This window comes from Eleutherodactylus coqui, chromosome 7, assembly GCF_035609145.1.
Source record: "Eleutherodactylus coqui strain aEleCoq1 chromosome 7, aEleCoq1.hap1, whole genome shotgun sequence".
In the NCBI taxonomy this organism is placed as follows: Eukaryota; Metazoa; Chordata; class Amphibia; order Anura; family Eleutherodactylidae; genus Eleutherodactylus; species Eleutherodactylus coqui.
Window position 1 is genome coordinate 213,251,577 of NC_089843.1, and position 16,620 is coordinate 213,268,196.

General features: G+C 47.6%; 1 protein-coding gene across 1 annotated transcript; it reads right to left on the reverse strand.

The window, feature by feature from the left end:
- Positions 1 to 984: 984 nt before the first annotated feature.
- Positions 985 to 16,620, reverse strand: LOC136573670 (C-X-C motif chemokine 10-like). The gene is made up of 4 exons (XM_066574930.1): positions 16,495 to 16,620; positions 14,073 to 14,208; positions 8,919 to 8,999; positions 985 to 1,555 (listed from the first exon to the last, which is right to left on the reverse strand). Exons 1-4 carry the CDS (start codon positions 16,559 to 16,561, stop codon positions 1,513 to 1,515), a joined length of 327 nt encoding a protein of 108 aa, XP_066431027.1. The 5' UTR covers positions 16,562 to 16,620; the 3' UTR covers positions 985 to 1,512.

The following is a 16,620-nucleotide window of genomic DNA, read 5'->3' on the forward strand; positions in this document are numbered from 1 at the left end:
GGATCTTCTTTCTTTGGCCCGGCGGATGTGCTCGGCATGCCGGCAGCGTGCCACACGCATGCGCCGGGCACATCTGCTGGGCCGAAGAAAGAAGATCCGGCCACGAAGAAGGGAAGAACCGCATCGCCCGGAGCAGGTGAGTTTAATTCTGGTACGGGTCTCCCGTGGATTCGGACGGCTTCAATAGGCTTCAATAGAAGCCTGCGGGAGCCGTCCCCGCGGGAGACCCGCACAAATATAGAGCATGTCCATTTTTTTTCCCGCACGCGGATCCGCGCCTGATGGGAAAAATGACATCCGCAAGTATTTAACTACCTGCGGGTGTCCAATGCATCCCTATGGGCCACGGATCCGCGTGCGGGAGAAATGCTGCGGATTTAAAGCCCGTGGACATGAGGCCTTAACTATCCCGGTGGTTATGGCATGTTTTCAATTCCTCATCCTAGGAGAAGTTGGGCTGCGGCGTTGGCACTGGCTGTGACAGTGGTCTGGAGAGTGTGAATGTAGCTGCACTCTTAAAGGGCCAGTGCACTCAGACAAAGTCTTCCCTCTCCAATTAATATTGAAACCTGCCTATATCAGGCATCCTTCCCTGTGGAAGGTGCCAGAGTTTTAAGGTCCTTGTCGTTTGCTCAAGGCGCTTTCAAGTTGTTTTGACTCCCTGATTTCCTGACATTGGCTTTCCTTGACTACGTTCCTGTCTCCACTCCTGACCCCGGCTTGTGATTTGCCCTGGGAATCAAGTAGGCCTTATGTTTGTGGAGGAAAGCCCATGTACATAGGGAAAACCAAGCTTTCCAATTGTTCCCATGCCCTATTGATTCTTTAGAACTGCTGTAATTCATGTTTGAAGGTATTCTTTACACTGTCGTTAGTTATTATCACTTCTTTCCCTGCTGATATATTATAACTTGTCATTTTCTTTATTGCTGACAATGCGGCTACTTATACAATGCTTTGGTTTTACACAACTCCATTGAAATAATTGTTCAAAAATTACTTTTATTTTGTCAAAATGCTTTATTTGCTCTTTTAGGTGTTTTGAGCACAATCTGCTGTATGTCTCCAAATTGTAAAATTACATTTCCTTTTTGGTGTAACTTTGTATCTTTATAATAGTTTTATTACATGATTATAAAAAGACGATAGGAGCGACATTTACCTCCAAGCAAATGTTTATGGCAAAGCGACTGATGAAGATCTATGATACATATCAAAGCGTTATTGTTAATCGCTGCTCTTCTTCGTATACACTGGCCGATTATCATTGTGATTACTCAGGGATGAGGACATTAGGAAGATAATTGGCCAGTATGAACAAGCCTTTAGTCACGCTGCAGCCAAAGCATAAAGAAATTATTTCCACCCTTTTCCAAGGCATTACAAAAAAAACTTCTGAAGTAACATTTAAGCATACAAATCATTATATTTGCTTCATTGTAGCATCTAATCTTCAAGACCACACCGAGGAAAATAGGTCTTGATTGTAGGCAAAATATCTCAGAATGAAGTTTATTCTTGTTTGTCCTGAGGTTTTTGTTGTTTGCTCGCTCTTCTGTAAAGGGGATAACACAATGAAATCATTGAAGGTCTTTACAGTATAGATATTTCTAAGTAGTGAGAAGGGAGACATAATAACCCTGCCAAATACAAAGATCTTGTCAGCTACTATTTCTACTATTTTGATGAAATGATTGGTTTGTATTTTAAGCTGGCTTCACACGCCTTAGCACAACTTTTTTGCGCTATGAACAAGGCTTTTTTGCAGCTCTCGCTGAATGAATGACAGGCGAGAGCTGCCTGTGATTGGCTGAGTGACTCAGCCAATCACAAGCAGCTCTTTCAGCAGGTGGGGATTTAAAATCCCCGCCTGCTCAAAGAACTGCATTGCAGAGCCAGGGACAGCGCAGAGAGGACGCAGCTGAGCCCCGGCAGCTGAACAAAGGTGAGTATGGTTTTTTTTTTTACACTATCTTGCCTTGTTTTTCAGGGAAGGGCTTATATTTAAAGCCCTTCCCTGAAAAAAAATTACGGGGTGCCGGCAGCTGGATCCCCTACTGCAGGTGTCATCTGTGACAGCTGCGGTAGGGAATTCTTTATTCCCCGCGGGGATTTAGAATTCCTTTGCTGCAGCTGTCACAGATGTAACAGGTGCAGCAGGGAATTGTTTATTCCCCGCGGGGGACATGGCAGCTGTGGACAGGAAAGTATGTATATATATATATATATATATATATATATATATATATATATATTATATATATATATATTTTTTTTACACTAAAATGGTTGTTTTTCAGGGAAGAGCTTATATTTAAAGCACACACCATAGGGAATGCATTGTTGCAAATAGAAGCGTGTTTTTGTGCGTGCGTATGTACGCACAAAAACACTCTTGTGTGAACCCACCCTAAGAGCAAAAACACATAGGCGCATGTGCTAGTACACTCGACGTTATTCAAACTCTGCGGAATTAAACAAAATTAGTGGTTTCATTTCGACCTGTTAAGCAGCCGTGTTTTTTATGGCCACATAATGGGACTATAACATGCCATTTGTTTAAAGGGGTTGTCCCGAGGCAGCAAGTGGGTCTATACACTTCTGTATGGCCATATTAATGCACTTTGTAATGTACATTGTGCATTAATTATGAGCCATACAGAAGTTATAAAAAGTTTTATACTTACCTGCTCCGTTGCTGGCGTCCTCGTCTCCATGGTGCCGACTAATTTTCGCCCTCCGATGGCCAAATTAGCCGCGCTTGCGCAGTCCGGGTCTTCTCCTCTTCTCTATGGGGCTCCGTGTAGCTCCGTGTAGCTCCGCCCCGTCACGTGCCGATTCCAGCCAATCAGGAGGCTGGAATCGGCAATGGACCGCACAGAAGCCCTGCGGTCCATGAAGACAGAGGATCCCGGCGGCCATCTTCAGCAGGTGAGTATGAAGACGCCGGACCGCCGGGATTCAGGTAAGCGCTGTGCGGGTGGTTTTTTTAACCCCTGCATCGGGGTTGTCTCGCGCCGAATGGGGGGGGGGTTTAAAAAAAAAAAAAACCCGTTTCGGCGCGGGACATCTCCTTTAAAGACTAAGAAGCCGACTTCTTGAGGGAACGTAAATTCAAGTAAATCTGAGCTTGTCAGAATTGAGATCACATGACCCACCTGAGGGAAAGTGTCAGAACCGGCAACTCTCGGGGCCGCCGTGCCCGCACCACCGGTCCGGCCACCCGGGGTACAGGAGCGCGGCGCAGAGGTACCCCGGTTCTGGTGATCTCCCCGGGCCGCTGTAAGACTGGTCGCCGCCGGGTTGCTAGGGAGGCAGCTGGTGCTTCTAGTCGCTCGACTACCAGGCTGGCTTCCCTAGTAACTGTCTGTGCAGCTAGACTGGGGGCGTGCCCCCAGCACCGCCCTGATTAGCCCTGCTGCTGTCAGGCTCTCCGCCCCTATCAGCTTCTGGGGCGGGAGCGCTGACAGCATTTAAATAGGTGTGTTTTCCTCTCAGGCCTTGCCAGTGTTAGTTTGGTCTTCCAGCTGCACCCGCGTATTCTTTTGACTCCTGTTTGTGACCCCGGCTTTCCTGACCTCTGCTTTTGGACTTTGACTACGTTTTGCCTGACCCCCCTGTACTGCGTACCCTCCTGTTGCCGACCCGGATTGTCTGACCATTCTACCGTTGTTTGTCTTCAGTGTCTGTTTGTCTTCCCGTGTCCCGCTTCCCTAGTGAGGGTAGGGACCGCCGCCCAGTTGTCGCCCTGGGGGTTAGCCCAGGGGGGCAAGTAGGCAGGGACAGGGGTTGCGGGATATCTCAGGGACCCCCATATCCCGGACACTGTCCTGACAGTAACACTGGCCGAACGAAGGTCAGACCCTTGCATCCGCCCGGCAACTCTGAACCCCTCGATGGAGGCCATGGCAGCTTTAGCGAACCAGGTCCAGTTCCTTACGAACCTTGCCCAGGACCTAACAGCCCGCTTGCAGCGACAGGAACAAGCGGCAGCTGCAGGTCCCATGCAGCCCCCTTCCGCTCCAGGAACAATGACAGAACCTCGAGCCACGCTTCCGGATTGTTTCTCCGGAGAGAGAAGTCAGTTTTTCGCATTTAGAGAGAGCTGCAAGCTCTACTTTGATCTCCGCCCCCACTCCTCTGGTACTGAATACCAGAAAGTGGGAATTGTAATTACCCGCCTGAGGGGAGAGCCCCAAAATTGGGCTTTCTCATTACCTGCTGGCTCTCCCGCCCGACTATCCCTTGACGCCTTTTTTTCCGCCTTGGGTCAAATTTATGACGAACCCGACCGTGCCGGCTACGCAGTCTCCAAGCTTCTGGCCCTGCGCCAGGGTTGCAAGATGGCGGAGGACTACTGTTCCCAATTCCGCCAGCACTGTACAGAATCCGGGTGGAATGATGCCGCCCTAAAAGACCTATTTTTGACCGGTCTGTCTGAGGGTCTTAAGGACCTACTCGTGGCCCACCCGGAGCCAAGAACCCTGGAGCAAGCCATGTCGCTGGCTATTCGGGCTGACCGACGTTTGAGGGCCAGACACGCCGCTCGGACCACTCCACTCCCCACGCCCACTTCTTCTACTGACCCGACTTTTCCACCTCCCACCACCGAGGCCATGGAGCTGGGAGCCATGAACCCCAAGCAACGACGGGAAAATCGCCTGAAGAAGAACCTCTGCTTCTACTGTGGGGAGCCGGGTCACCGCATTGCAACCTGCGCCAAGAAGCCATGGCAGGGAAAACGTCCGCTCCTAGGCAGTTGTCCGGAGGACTGTCTAGGAGCCAAGGTACTCCCTGTGTTGTCCAAAATGTTATTGCCTTGCACCCTAGAATTTCATGCTTTCCACCGTACTGGGCAAGCCTTTGTTGATTCTGGGGCTGCGGCGAATTTCGTTAACTTTAATTTCGTTGCTCAACTGTCCGGGGTTTTTTTACGTTTAGAGACCCCGATTCTGGTTTCAGGAGTGGACTCCACCCCATTGCAAGCAGGGGTGGTTAATCTGGTTACCCCTGAAGTAAGGTTTACCATAGGAGCCTTACACGTGGAAACCTGCACCTTTCTAGTGATGAGAGATTTGTCTGTAGACGTCGTCCTAGGCCTCCCCTGGCTCCGGGAACACAACCCGGTAGTAAATTGGGACACGTTGGAACTGGTAAAGTGGGGTCCCCGCTGTGCCAACCACCTTTGTGCGGTGAAGGTGGGAATCTCCACCTGCGAGGGGACCCCCCTACCAGAATACCTCTCCGAGTTTTCTGACGTGTTCTCCAAACAATTATCCGAAGCTCTGCCCCCTCATAGGGAATGGGACTGTAAAATAGACTTGATTCCTGGGGCCAAACTTCCCAAGGGCCGCATTTATAACGTTACGGTTCCTGAGAGAGAATCCATGAGGGACTATATCCAGGACAGCCTGGCCAAGGGGCACATCCGGCCCTCAGAATCCCCGGTGGGTGCCGGGTTTTTCTTCGTTGAGAAGAAGGATGGGGGTCTCCGGCCCTGTATTGACTATAGAGAGCTAAACAAAATCACAGTCCGAAACCAGTATGCTCTTCCACTCATTCCTGACCTCCTCAACCAGGTCGCTGGTGCCCGATGGTTTTCTAAACTTGATCTCAGGGGAGCATACAACCTCATCCGCATTCGGGAGGGGGATGAGTGGAAAACCGCCTTCAATACGCCCCTCGGGCATTTTGAATACCTAGTTATGCCTTTTGGATTGTGTAACGCCCCCGCCATTTTTCAGGGGTACATGAACTCAGTGTTTCAGGATATCATGGGGGTGTTCGTGGTTGTATATCTAGACGACATTTTGATTTTTTCCTCCGACTTGCCGAGTCACCATACTCACGTTCAGACTGTACTAGCTCGACTCAGACATAACAAGCTGTTTGCTAAACTCGAGAAATGTGTTTTCGGGGTACAAAAGATATCATTTTTGGGGTATATCATCACGCCATGCGACTTCCAGATGGATCCTGAAAAGGTGAAAGCCATCACGGAGTGGGCCCAGCCAGGGTCGTTGAAAGCCCTTCAACGCTTCCTCGGCTTCGCCAACTACTATCGCAAATTCATCAAAGACTTCTCCGTGGTGGCTAAACCTCTAACGGACCTCACCAGAAAGGGGGCAGATGTGAGGACCTGGTCTTCTGAGGCTCTGAGGGCCTTCGATACCCTAAAGGCGGCGTTCTCTTCTGCACCGGTCCTAGTACAACCGGATCTGTCCAGCCCTTTTGTGGTGGAGGTAGATGCCTCTGAGTTTGGTGTGGGAGCGGTACTGTCCCAAGGTCCCTCCACTCTCACCAACCTTAGACCGTGTGCCTATTTTTCTAGGAAGTTTTCTTCCACCGAACGGAACTATGATATAGGCAACCGGGAATTGCTGGCGATTAAGTGGGCTTTCGAAGAGTGGAGGCATTTTTTGGAAGGAGCCCACCACCAGATCACGGTACTCACAGACCATAAAAACCTCACCTATCTAGATTCCGCTAAGAGGTTAAATGCTCGGCAAGCCCGCTGGGCCTTGTTCTTCTCTCGGTTCAATTTTGTTGTTACCTATAGACCCGGTTCTAAGAATGTCAAGGCTGATGCCCTGTCTAGGAGCTTTGGTTCTCCGGAACCTGCCGAGCCGGAGCCTGAGAGCATTCTCTCCCCTGGGGTGGTCCTCGCTGCTGTCTCCTCCGACCTTTCACCTCTCATTCACGCCGCTCAACAATCTGCTCCTGAAGCCCTTCCGGAAGGCAAATTATTTGTCCCGTTATCACTGAGATTGAAAGTGTTAGAGGAGACACATGCTTCAGTCCTAGCTGGACACCCCGGCATCAGGGGTACGCTGGAGTTAGTGTCCAGACTCTATTGGTGGCCGCACATGGCCAAGGAGGTACGGGTATTTGTGTCCGCGTGCCCGGTTTGCGCAAGGGGGAAGAATCTCAGGAGACGTCCTGAGGGTCCTCTTCTTCCCTTGCCCATTCCGTCCAGGCCATGGTCCCATTTGTCCATGGATTTTATTACTGATCTGCCATCCTCGCTGGGGAATACGGTCATCTGGGTAATAGTAGACCGTTTCTCTAAAATGTCACATTTTGTTCCGCTTTGCAAGTTGCCTAACGCCAAACTTCTGTCTGAAATGTTCATCAAGGAGATTGTTCGGTTACATGGGATCCCCGAGGACATTGTGTCAGATAGAGGGGTTCAGTTCGTCGCTCGCTTCTGGCGAGCCTTCTGTAAAAATCTAAACGTAAATTTGTCCTTCTCCTCCGCTTTCCATCCCGAGAGTAACGGACAAACGGAACGAATGAACCAAGAACTTATCCAGTATCTGCGACTGTTTGTCTCTGATAACCAGTATCAGTGGGCCAACTACTTACCTCTCGCCGAATTTGCTATCAACAACCATGTTAACTCGTCGACCCAATTGTCACCTTTTTTTTGTAACTATGGGTTTCATCCCCGGTTCTCGCTTTCCACTCCTGTGGTCTCGAACAATCCGGCCGCCGACATATCCTCTGAGGAACTGTGCACAGTTTGGGCCCAGGTTCGTAAGAACCTTCAGGGTTCCCAAGAGAAACTGCGTAAATACGCAAATAAAAGATGTACCATCTCTGCACCTTTTGTAGTCGGGGAGCAAGTTTTGTTGTCATCCAAGAATCTGAGACTCAAGGTTCCCTCCCTGAAACTTGCTCCTCGGTTCATTGGCCCATTTACTGTTTCTCAGGTTATCAACCCGGTGTCATATAAGTTGGCACTTCCTGACCCCTGGAAGGTCCACAAGGTTTTTCACAAAAGCTTACTTAAGAAGTATGTGACTCCAGTTCTACCCACCCAGAACCCGCCTCCTCCTTCTCTGGTACAGGGGGAACTGGAGTATGAAGTAGAAAGGCTGGTGGATGCCCGACGGGTTAGAGGTGTGCTGCAGTACCTGGTCCACTGGAGAGGATTTGGCCCTGAGGATAGGACGTGGGTCCCTGCCAGGGACGTTCATGCGCCACGCCTAGTCCAGGCATTCCACAGGGCTTTCCCGCTTAAGCCCGCACCTGGCCATGGGGGTCCGGTGTCCCCCCGTAGAAGGGGGGGTACTGTCAGAACCGGCAACTCTCGGGGCCGCCGTGCCCGCACCACCGGTCCGGCCACCCGGGGTACAGGAGCGCGGCGCAGAGGTACCCCGGTTCTGGTGATCTCCCCGGGCCGCTGTAAGACTGGTCGCCGCCGGGTTGCTAGGGAGGCAGCTGGTGCTTCTAGTCGCTCGACTACCAGGCTGGCTTCCCTAGTAACTGTCTGTGCAGCTAGACTGGGGGCGTGCCCCCAGCACCGCCCTGATTAGCCCTGCTGCTGTCAGGCTCTCCGCCCCTATCAGCTTCTGGGGCGGGAGCGCTGACAGCATTTAAATAGGTGTGTTTTCCTCTCAGGCCTTGCCAGTGTTAGTTTGGTCTTCCAGCTGCACCCGCGTATTCTTTTGACTCCTGTTTGTGACCCCGGCTTTCCTGACCTCTGCTTTTGGACTTTGACTACGTTTTGCCTGACCCCCCTGTACTGCGTACCCTCCTGTTGCCGACCCGGATTGTCTGACCATTCTACCGTTGTTTGTCTTCAGTGTCTGTTTGTCTTCCCGTGTCCCGCTTCCCTAGTGAGGGTAGGGACCGCCGCCCAGTTGTCGCCCTGGGGGTTAGCCCAGGGGGGCAAGTAGGCAGGGACAGGGGTTGCGGGATATCTCAGGGACCCCCATATCCCGGACACTGTCCTGACAGAAAGGAGGCCAGGAGATTCATGCAGAAAGGAATAATTAACCAAGGTAATACGAGCTGACATATATACTGAGAGGATAGCTACATCATGAATAAAAAAAAATCACCAGCATAGCCCTTTAAAACTGCTGGTAGTGGGTTATACTGAAATGAATGCACATAGAAAGCCTCGTACTTACTGCTTTAGTTGAGGTAACAAGGTTTCAAGCCACTTTGCTTTTGGATCGACGCATACAGTCTGGTCACCCTTTGTGGTTATGCTAGAAGAGAGTTATAAAATGTTATTCTACGGGGCTCATTTTATTGTAGTTATCTGAGTTACTAGCGAAGCTTATCTAGGTGCAAATTATGTAAAACTAATCTAATTGATTAGAAAGTCACATAAAGTAAGTGTTGATGTAGAATCTGGATTTAAGCTAAGTCTTTGATACAGTTTCACATAAAGAGCTTGTAGAGAAGTTATTGAAAATTGGAGAATCTGTCATCTTTTTGCAGTCCTCACTGACAGCACCATCAGGTAGTGACTGTCACACTGTTTGCAGTGATATGTCTGCTGTAAGCATCTGTGCAGTAGTTTGGGAGAAACTTGTATTTTACTAGTAGCAGCCACACATAAAGGAATTTGAGCACAAAGACAAAAATGGAAGGTGGCCAGAGCTTCTGTCAAAGGTGTTGAAAGGGATACGTGGTAATAATGGGTTGCAGCTAGAGATAAGCGAGTATACTCGTTTCGAGTAATTACTCGATCGAGCACCGCGATTTTCGAGTACTTCCGTACTCGGCTGAAAAGATTCGGGGGGCGCCTGGGGGCGGGGGGAGGCGTGGCGGAGCGGGGGGTAGCAGCGAGGAACAGGGGGGAGCCCTCTCTCTCTCCCTCTCCTCCCCACTCCCCACTGCAACCCCCCACTCACCCACGGCGCCCCCCGAATCTTTTCGCCCGAGTACGGTAGTACTCGAAAATCGCGGTACTCGGGTGAAAAAGGGGCGTGGCCGAGTAGGTTCGCTCATCTCTAGTTGCAGCCATCCTAGTGGCACTAAATTAACCAACAATGGCAAAACCATGGACTGGCAACCTATTGCTTGATTGCTTTACATCACATCCCTTCAGCGGGTAATTCCAACTGTTTGAGAAAGACGTTTCTTAGGACTCGAAACACGTGACGAGCTGGCGTAAAATAAAATTGTTCTCACTGTTCATCAGTTCTAAATCTACCTTCTCTTCTGGGGTTTTGCGCCTTAATCCTACCTTTTTTCATGCCTTTAATACATAAAAGAATAGTCCTAGATATTCATAAACTGGGATTAGCCCCGGCCACTCATCGGTTTAGCCCTGCCCATCACACCTTTAGGCTACCAATTGGCAGTAGTCTCCTTATTACAGTGCATATGGAGAAAGCTGTCAATTAAAGGAGTGAGGGTAGGGTGGGCAGGAATAGGCTCATGGGTGGGCAGAACTAGGCTCATGGGTGGGCAGAACTAGGTTCATGGGTGGGCAGAACTAGGCTCATGGGTGGGCAGGACTAGGCTCATGGGTGGGCAGGGTTAACCAGAATTTATGAAGTTTGAGGACTTAATTTCAATGCGAATCCACGCCATAGTCTAGTATTTCTGCACACAGATTTCAAATTAGGCCACCAGATTTTACTAAGCCCTCTTATAAACTTCTTCAGTCTCTACCCAGAGTACATGTGGCTCCAAGATGGAGAATGTCAGAAAAAATCCCTAAAAGAAGACAGTCCTGCTGCGGATTCTTAAATCTGCAACGTGCTTTATTTGTTGCTGAGATGCAGCAAGTTTTCTTTAATTCATTCATTTACTGCAATAAATCGACACTCAGATTTTGGGGTGGATTTACTCCACGACATGTGATCATACCATGGGGGTGCTTTCACACGCAATTTTTTGTTACCATTTTTGATGCAGTTTCTTTTAGCTAAAGCCAGAAGTTTATAAGAAGTAGAAGTGCTTCCTTTATATTTCCCATATCTCTTGCATCCAGAGGCGTAACTTGAAGCTTCTGGGCCCCAATGCAAAAATTGTAACAGTGTCCTTAACTATAATGCTTTACTCATAGTACTGGGCTCCCTATATGGAGAAGAGAGGCCTTATGGGCCCCCCAAGGCTCCTGGGCCAAGGTGCAGCCACATCTCCTGCATCCTCTATAGTTACGCCCCTGCTTGCATCCACTTCTGGCTTTAGCTTAACCCCTTAGTGACCAGCCCATAGTGTTTTTACGTCCTGCCCAAGTGGGCTTTATTCCCTAAGGACGTAAAAACATGTGTCCTGCAGGGAATAAAGCCACGTGGGCTATGGACGTGACAGCTCCATGCTGTCGGTGCCCACAGGTACCCAGCAGCATGGAGCTGTCATCCTGAGCTGCGGGCAGTCCCCCCCGGCAATGCAAATGCCGATCACATTAAAGTGCAAAAAAGTTTTTTAAAAGTTAAAGATTCAGCTGCCCTAATGAATTGGATTCATGGGGGCAGCTGAAATTACTCACCTGCCTTCTCCGAGGTATTTGAAAAAGTTTAAAAAAGTAAAAATAAGTACAAGTTTCACCTCCCCTCATGGATCGGATCCATGAGGGAAGGTGAAAATACTCACCTCGGGTCCTCATTGATGTCTTGGGACCTGAAGTCCCCTTCTGCGCATGCGCGCCCGACGTCAATCATCGGGCGCGTGCACACATTCAAAATCCCTCTGCTCCTGGCTACCATGTGTAGCCAGGAGCAGAGGGATGTCACTGGGGACATGATCACTGTTATCCAATGGATAACAGTGATCATTTAAAGTAAAAAAAAGTTTTAAAAAGACAAAAAAAAGTTTTAATAGCTTACGTTTCATCTCCTCTCATGGATCATATCCATGAGGGAGGATAAAAGTACGTACATTAGGCCCCCGAATTTATCCGCGGACCTTACCCCAGCTTCTGCGCACACGCCCGTCGCCAAAATGGCAGACGTATGCGCAAAAGCTGTGGATTGCCAGGATAATTAAAATTCTCCCTGCTCCTGACTACAAAACTAAGCAAAGAGGCTGGAGATTTCACGGGGGTGGGGTGCGGTGAGCGGTTCCTGGTCACGTGTTTGCCGTTATCCAATGGATAATGGCGGTCACATAAAAGTTAAAAAAAAAATTGAAATTTCATCTTCCCTCACCGATGCGATTGGTGAGAGGAGATTAAACGTTTTACTGGAGGCCTCCATATTTGAACCCCGACGCGATCCTCCTCCATGAACCTTCCTGGATTCTGCACATGCGACCGCCGGCAAAACACCGGACACATGCGCAGGAGTCGGGGAGCCCAGGAAATTTAAAATCTCCTTGCTCCCAGCGACCAACGGTCACCGTGAGCCTGGAGCAGTGACCCTGTTGAGCGGTCCCCGGTCACGTGATAAAAAGGTAGCGATGTACCTTAGGCCGTTTTCACATGACCGGATAGGAATAACAGATTCCGCATGCTTCTGATCTGCAGTAATACGCAGATCGATCGCATTGAATTACACAATTCCACTCACATTAGCGGGTTGGAATTGCGTAATCCACTCGCAGAAAAGAGAACGCAGCAGGTTCTATTTTACTGAGGATATCCGCAACATAGAGCCCATTGTGCTCCATGGTCGCGGATATACCCGCAGCCCATACGCAACTACGTAATATATATACACAAATTCTATCGGACTATTTTCACCACCTAAATGAAGTACAACATGTGGCGAAAAAACAACGTCAGAATCACTTGGATATGCAAAATCTTTACGGAGTTATTCTGTGTTAAAGTGACACATGTCAGATTTCCAAAATTTGGCCTGGTCATTAAGGCGCAAACAGGCTTGGTCACTAAGGGGTTAATAAAACTAAATGGAAAACTTTTACTGAACACCTGCGTGTGAACGCACAATTATTCTGTTTATATTTATTATATACAGATGCAGCAAACGTTAATTTGACATAATGTAATATGATAACTACAATGTCCTACAATGCACATCCATACCGCCACATCGACCATTGAGTAGATGACCCGCAGTAGTGTGTGTGGACATGTGTATCTGTCGGGCTGGAGAAAATTAGTTTGAGGGAATTTTGAATTTGGCGCCCTTCACACGAGCGTATGTGTAATTGCACTTGTATGAGTGCAGGATTACTGCGCTATGAACTATGTTTTTTTGCATTTGCATCGGCATATTTTGCTCTACTCTTGAGGATTCTTTCCCACGAGCGTATATAAACCGGCGTTTTCACGGTTGGCCAATATACGCTATCATCTGGGGCGTGGAAGATCGTGAACGGGCGCACAAATCTAACGTTTGTGTGTCCTTGTTCACACTACATGGGCCCCGGCGCATAATCACCAAAGTCACCATGCCCTCGCCCCTTTCACCCCCTCCCCCCATGCAGGTTCACCTCTGCTCACCTCCCCGCTTGTTCTTTGCAATGGGAGGGAGCGGGATGGGGGCAGAGCTAAGCGCCAGCCGTTCCGCCTCCTCCCATTGATAGCTATAGACAAGGGGCGGGAGAGGGCAGGCACTTAGCTCCACCCACATCCCACCCCCTCCCATTGCAAAGAACAAGTGGGAAGGAGAGCAGAGGTGAGCCTGCATGGGGGGAGTAGAGCAGAGGGAGGAAGTTTAGCAGCCCCGCTGCTAAACTCCCTCGCACCTCCGAACGCTGCCATTGGCTTCCATAGGAGCCCATGCAGCGGCCGATGTATTACAGCCCAAGTTCCAGGACTATCTTTTGGTCCCGAAGTCAATACGCCCGACGCTATATTGGCCTGGCCGGGCGCTTTTATGTCTCAGATATACGTCCATGTGATCTGATGCATTGGAATCCAATACATCAGATCATAGTGTATATCGGTTGGCCGTGAAAATGGCCGGCTGATATACGCTCATGGGTAAGAGCCCTCACACCTACAAGGCATGTTCATTTGTGCTCAGCAAAAAAATATGCATCAATTGAAATGGTTAATTAGCCTAATGAGTTTCAGCTGTGTTCTTTTTCCTGTGCAATAACGCAGTGTTTTGCGCATCCCCATGGACTTCTATGGAAACTTTGTGTGTGCAAATGCGCAGAAAAATAGAGCATGCTGCTTTTTTGTGTGACCGAAATGTGCAGAGAAAATACGGCATGTGAACAAACCAACTGAAATCAAAGGGTTCTATTCTCTGCATATTGATTGTGCAAATCAGCTTGTGTGAAGAGGGCCTTATGGGAGCGAAATGAAGAACTGAAGAGTGACAAACTTTAGTTGACTCCATTTTTTAATGATCAGCTCTATTACTAATGCCATCAATAATATACAAATACTTAAAGCATTTTATACTTACATCACCTCGATCTCTGGACAGTATCCTGAAGGTATTATTATTTCAACCTTTTTCATCACCCTTTTTGATACAGGCTGCATTGTAGATTTGCGACACTTACAGCTGCTATTTAGCGGGTTCGGTTCTAACTGCAAACCTGAAATCACACGGGGGGGGGGGGGGTTAATGTATAAATATGTGACATTGTAAATCTGAAAGAAAACACTTATAACATAAATCGTATACAAACAACTTTAAATGTTTACACAAGGAAACTAGGTACATGGTCCATAACAGTCCATATGGCCTCATGCCCACGTCCGGGTCGGATTCCGCCTGCGTAATATCACAGTGGAATCAGACCTGGCGCCCCCCAGAGGTCCCATACTCACCTCTCCGCAGATTCTCACGGGACTTTCACTGTGCTCACAGCGGAAGTATTATGGGACGGACGGCTTCCATTGACAGCAATGGAAGCTGTCCGCTTGATTTTCAACATGGAATAGAACATGCTGTGATTCTCTCACCCCCCCCCCCCCCCCCCCTGGTAGCGGAAAATTGCAATTGATTTCCGCTCGTGGGCAGGAAGAGAATCATTTACTATAGCATGTCTATGGACAGACATTGCTTACTTGTATATTTGTGGCAATGCATTAAGTTCATACCAGAACGTTTGACAGAAATCACAGTTTTCACTTAGAATTTCATACACTATTTGATGATACATAACACATGGCTGGAGAATTCTTTGAGTCTTATCAAGCGATGAGGCTTTTAAATTTGTCTCCATCTGGGCGCCTCTGCAACTAAGAACTGGTCCCAAGAACTGAAAATGTGCATATTTAAAGGGAACATGTTACCAAGTTCATGCTGCACAAACCACGGGCATTATGAATCCACGGACCGGTGTGCATTGTGCCCTTTGTAGGCTTTATTCCAAAATGTTGTGGCAATTCAGAATAAATATACTTTGAAGTTTAACTGGGAACTGAGCCTCATCATCATCGCCCACATTATGCACAGTGACAGCTCTCTAAATACACAAAAAGGGAGAGAGCTGTCCTTAATGAGATGTCTCTGCTTATCCTCTCCCAGCCTATGCGGGAAAGCTAATAAGTGTGGTGCAAAAAGCAAGACAAGTCAGCCCACTGTATGTACTCCAGCGGCCGGTATAAAAACTATAATGTATCAGGACAAGTATTGTTGTGTGAACAAAAAAAACAAAACACCAAAATATTAATCAGTGCTTATAATGAAAACCTGAATGAAATAATGTGTTATTTTCTGATTGTGCATTTCATTAAAAATAAGAATATATTATGAACAATATACAATATTTCTCATTAATTTCAATACACGCCCAGATTTGGCAATTTCTCTGTAAAGGATGAACGTGATACATTTGTTTTGACGAGAGAGAATTTTAAGGAAATCAAGCAAGGCTCAATTAATTTAACAAAGGGTTTGAGTACAAAATATGTCTATTTATCGAAATAAAGTCATATTCATCACAAACTAGTTTCTTTTGTTCATTTCCAAAGAATCAACTATTTGGGTGGTATATTTGATATGACCGAGCAGTAATAATGAAAACAAAGGTTTGGTACGGTGTTAGCCAGTAGAGCAAAATGTGATTGTTCCCAGCAAGAGAAGCCAAGTAATCTTGTAGATATGATACCTTTTGATGGCTAACAAAAATACATGATGTTACAGCGAGCTTCCGAACACAAAACCACAGAAAAATTTGGGAATATAAATCGATAACAACCTTTGAGATGCTGAATACGGGGTTAAATTGTTCCCCAGGATTTATGCGTAAATGGGAGGTGTGAGACATTTATTGCACAGATAAGACCCCCATCAACAGTAATTCAGGGACCATAAACTTTCACTACCTTATCAGTGTTTAGTTAAAAATGTTTGTGCACCTCTTGTAGCATTTCTAGCCTGCTGACCTCCCCCCCCCAACAGTAATTTAGGGACCATAAAACTTTCCCTCCGCTATCAGTGCCTAGACAAAAAAAGTTTTTTTGCTGTTGCAGAATTCCTTTTAAGTGCGAACCAATCACATCCATATCTGTGCCTCGTCATAAGTATGTATGTTATAAGTGTGTATATATATCCATGCCTCTGCAGATCTATTCCATTTCAGCCTGAAGAAGAACCCTGCGTTGGTTCAGAAGCTCGCTGTAACATCATGTATTTTTGTTAGCCATTAAAAGGTATCATATCTACAAGATTACGTGGTTGCTCTTGCTGGGAACAATCACATTGAGCAGTAATGTAGCAAATACAGTATAATAACTGCTTCCATAGGAAGGCCATATCTGTAAAAATCAATTTTCTGACAATATTCTTTCTGAAATGTAAAATGATACTTTTCTGCCTTTCTAGTAAAACTATATAAAGCAGATGCTTCTAGAAACTCTAATGATTTACTCACCGGCTACATCATGAATCCAGAACTGCAGTCCCAGCAGGCAAACTACAATTAGGAGATTCCTTATCATTCTGAGTGTGCAGTAAGTACAACAACGGCTGTCGGCTCTTCTGAGACCTCTGCTCCACA

What these genes read in the sequence shown, in the direction of transcription:
- LOC136573670 (XM_066574930.1), bottom strand. Translation starts at nt 16,561, where the DNA reads ATGATAAGGAATCTCCTAATTGTAGTTTGCCTGCTGGGACTGCAGTTC. An exon ending in TGTCCAGAGATCGAGGTGAT is followed by an intron (nt 9,000 to 14,072) that starts GTAAGTATAAAA and finishes ACTCTCTTCTAG; the next exon opens with CATAACCACAAAGGGTGACC. An exon ending in TTGTTACCTCAACTAAAGCA is followed by an intron (nt 1,556 to 8,918) that starts GTAAGTACGAGG and finishes TCCCCTTTACAG; the next exon opens with AAGAGCGAGCAAACAACAAA.